This window comes from Engraulis encrasicolus, chromosome 6 (assembly GCF_034702125.1).
Source record: "Engraulis encrasicolus isolate BLACKSEA-1 chromosome 6, IST_EnEncr_1.0, whole genome shotgun sequence".
In the NCBI taxonomy this organism is placed as follows: domain Eukaryota; kingdom Metazoa; phylum Chordata; class Actinopteri; order Clupeiformes; family Engraulidae; genus Engraulis; species Engraulis encrasicolus.
This window is the reverse complement of record NC_085862.1, coordinates 16,205,381-16,207,880: the sequence shown is the minus strand read 5'-3', so window position 1 is coordinate 16,207,880 and position 2,500 is coordinate 16,205,381. Positions and strand designations below refer to the sequence as shown.

Here is a 2,500-nt window from a genome sequence, read left to right as displayed (position 1 = left end):
CCGCTGCATGGTGCATGTCTCAGTTCAGGGAGCCTTTGAGACGTAATTATGGGTTCGCTTTAGTCGTAGCAAACAAAACCTCTCTGCCACATCACAGCGGAATGCAAACAAAAGCAAACTCCCGACTGCGTGCCGCGTCGGCTGAGAGGGGGCCGCTAGGCTAGGCTAGACTAGCCGCGTTTAGCCTCTGCGTGACACCTTTGTTGTCACAACAGGTGCGGTGACGGAGGCACAGCGTCATGGAAGACACCTCTTTCATATCCATGGGAAAAACAACACAGATAGACTTGACATTTCCTTCACATGGTTCTCTCTGGCAGGGCGTTATAATGCGGAGGGTTATTTTCCACAAGTAAATCTAGCATTGGAAAAGAAGAACGCAAACGACATGAACATAAACTAAATGTTCAAACGTTTCAAATCGAAACATAATGATACTGATGTGACAAAACATCAGACTAATTTAGCATTGTGACTTTCTCGGAATGATATCGAATCAGGAAATCAATATTTCCTTAATTTCCTCCTTCATGATCAATAAAATAACTATTCTACTGTACTCTGCTCGACTTTTCTCTTCTCTACTCTACTGTACTCTACTCTACTCTGTTCTGCTCTTCTCTACTCTACTGTACTGTACTGTACTGTACTCTGCTCTGCTTTACTATACTCCTCTACTAGTAAATATCCATACTCAGCATTTACATGCTTCATCCTGCATCCATGAGGAGCCAAGCAGAGATCAATAAAGCAACCCTACTCTACTCTACTCTACTCTACTCCAAATCTACTCTACTCTACTCTACTCTACTCTACTCTACTCTAATGTACTCTAATGCCGTGGTTCTCAACTGGAACGGTCTTGGGACCCACCATTTTCCACTCTCATTTGGTCGCGACCCAATTCTTTTAGCATTCAAGTCAATTCAATGCAATTCTCAAAATGTAACAAAGACTCGGATGACTGGTTGCACGTTATCTATCTCGCATAAACATTCAGATTGTATGTATGACAACAGACGACACAGAGTTCACTAGCCTATGAAAATAAAAGTTGTAAATTGTTGCAGGAAAAGTTGGATTTTTTTTTTTTTAGAATTACGTTTTTTTTACACCAAGGCTCCGCGACCCACCCATGACCCCTCCGCGACCCACTTTTGGGTCGCGACCCACCAGTTGAGAAACTCTGCTCTAATGTACTCTACTCTGCTCTGCTCTGCTCTGCTCTACTCCTCTACTGCTACATCCATTCTCAGCCTATGCATTCCCATCATCCCTCATGCATGAGAAGTCAAACAGAGAGAGAGGGGCCTGTAGCTGGGGTTCAGTCATGAGGAAAAGTCATTAGGCGCCTTAACTCCCGCCTCAGGATGTGGAGTCGAGTCACGTCGCGTCGTCGACCCACCGTGCGCACCATGAGTCTGAGCCAAAGCTGAGCCGGAACTGAGCTGAGCCTCTCTTTACAAGGCTGCACGGGTTTAGCTGGAGAGCCGACAGAGCAGAGCAGACACGTCTGGAAATGTGCACCTCTGGCATCCGCTGCATTTAGTCGAGCAGAGCCGAGCCCGCTACTACACTGTTTTGGTCTGCCGTCGCAGGAGGCTGATAATTAAGATAATTAGCCAGCTGGCAGAGTTCCTTCCCGAAAAGTTTCACATCTAGGCGTGTGGCCGCAAATTCCGCGTGGCGTAATTGAGGAAGAATGACTGAAATCCAAAGGCGCATAAATACACAAACGAGTATTGAGGCTGTTGAGGATTTTTTTTTCTCCACATTCATGACAAGCAATTATTTTAGTGAGTGACATGTACAGATTGATTGGCAATATTTGTCTGCAAAGACTGCAACAACACGATGGGAAGAAGGAAAATGCAGACACAGCAATCATGTGAAGGAAGTAAAGAAGTAAAAAAGTAAAGAAAGAAAGAAAGAAAGAAAGAAAGAAAGAAAGAAAGAAAGAAAGAAAGAAAGAAAGAAAGAAAGAAAGGAAGGAAGAAAGAATGAAAGAAGTAGCGACAGAGGCAGGAGAACAAAGGCAAAGGCGACAAAGGGGGAGAGAGAGAGAGAGAGAGAGAGAGAGAGAGAGAGAGAGAGAGAGAGAGAGAGAGAGAAAGAGAAAGAGAGAGACAGAGACAGACAGGAAACTGGAGAAAAGGGGGCTGTACCTGGTGCGGCTAGCCTGGGTGCGAGGCTCTCCTCCTGGGTGCGGCTGCTGAACATCTGCCTGTGCAGCTGTGGAGGCTCGCTGGAATGTACGGCATTCACATGTGGGGGAGCGAGCGCGTGACTCGCCGTTTCCACGGACAATAACGACGACGGCAGCGGCGGGGGTCCACCGGAAGACGAAGAGCCCTCCCCGGCCGACGACGACTCCCCGCTCGGACGCCTCAGGGCCGGGGGCGTCCTGCACACTTCCCCTGGGCCCTGGAGCCTGGACGAGACGCCAGGGGGGTGGGGGTGCGCGCCGCGAGACGCCCCGCTCAGGGGCAGGGGTTTGGGG

At 48.2% G+C, this 2,500-nt stretch overlaps 1 protein-coding gene across 2 annotated transcripts in view; it reads right to left on the bottom strand.

Moving 5' to 3' along the window:
* The window catches only part of syde2 (synapse defective 1, Rho GTPase, homolog 2 (C. elegans)), an 83,637-nt gene that overhangs the window by 62,368 nt on the left and 18,769 nt on the right, over positions 1 to 2,500 (bottom strand). For both annotated transcript variants that reach the window (XM_063200781.1, XM_063200783.1), the window contains exon 2: positions 2,166 to 2,500. This exon is cut by the window's right edge and continues 439 nt beyond it. In XM_063200781.1, the coding sequence (XP_063056851.1) occupies positions 2,166 to 2,500 (335 nt within the window). The remainder of the gene's footprint in view (positions 1 to 2,165) is intronic.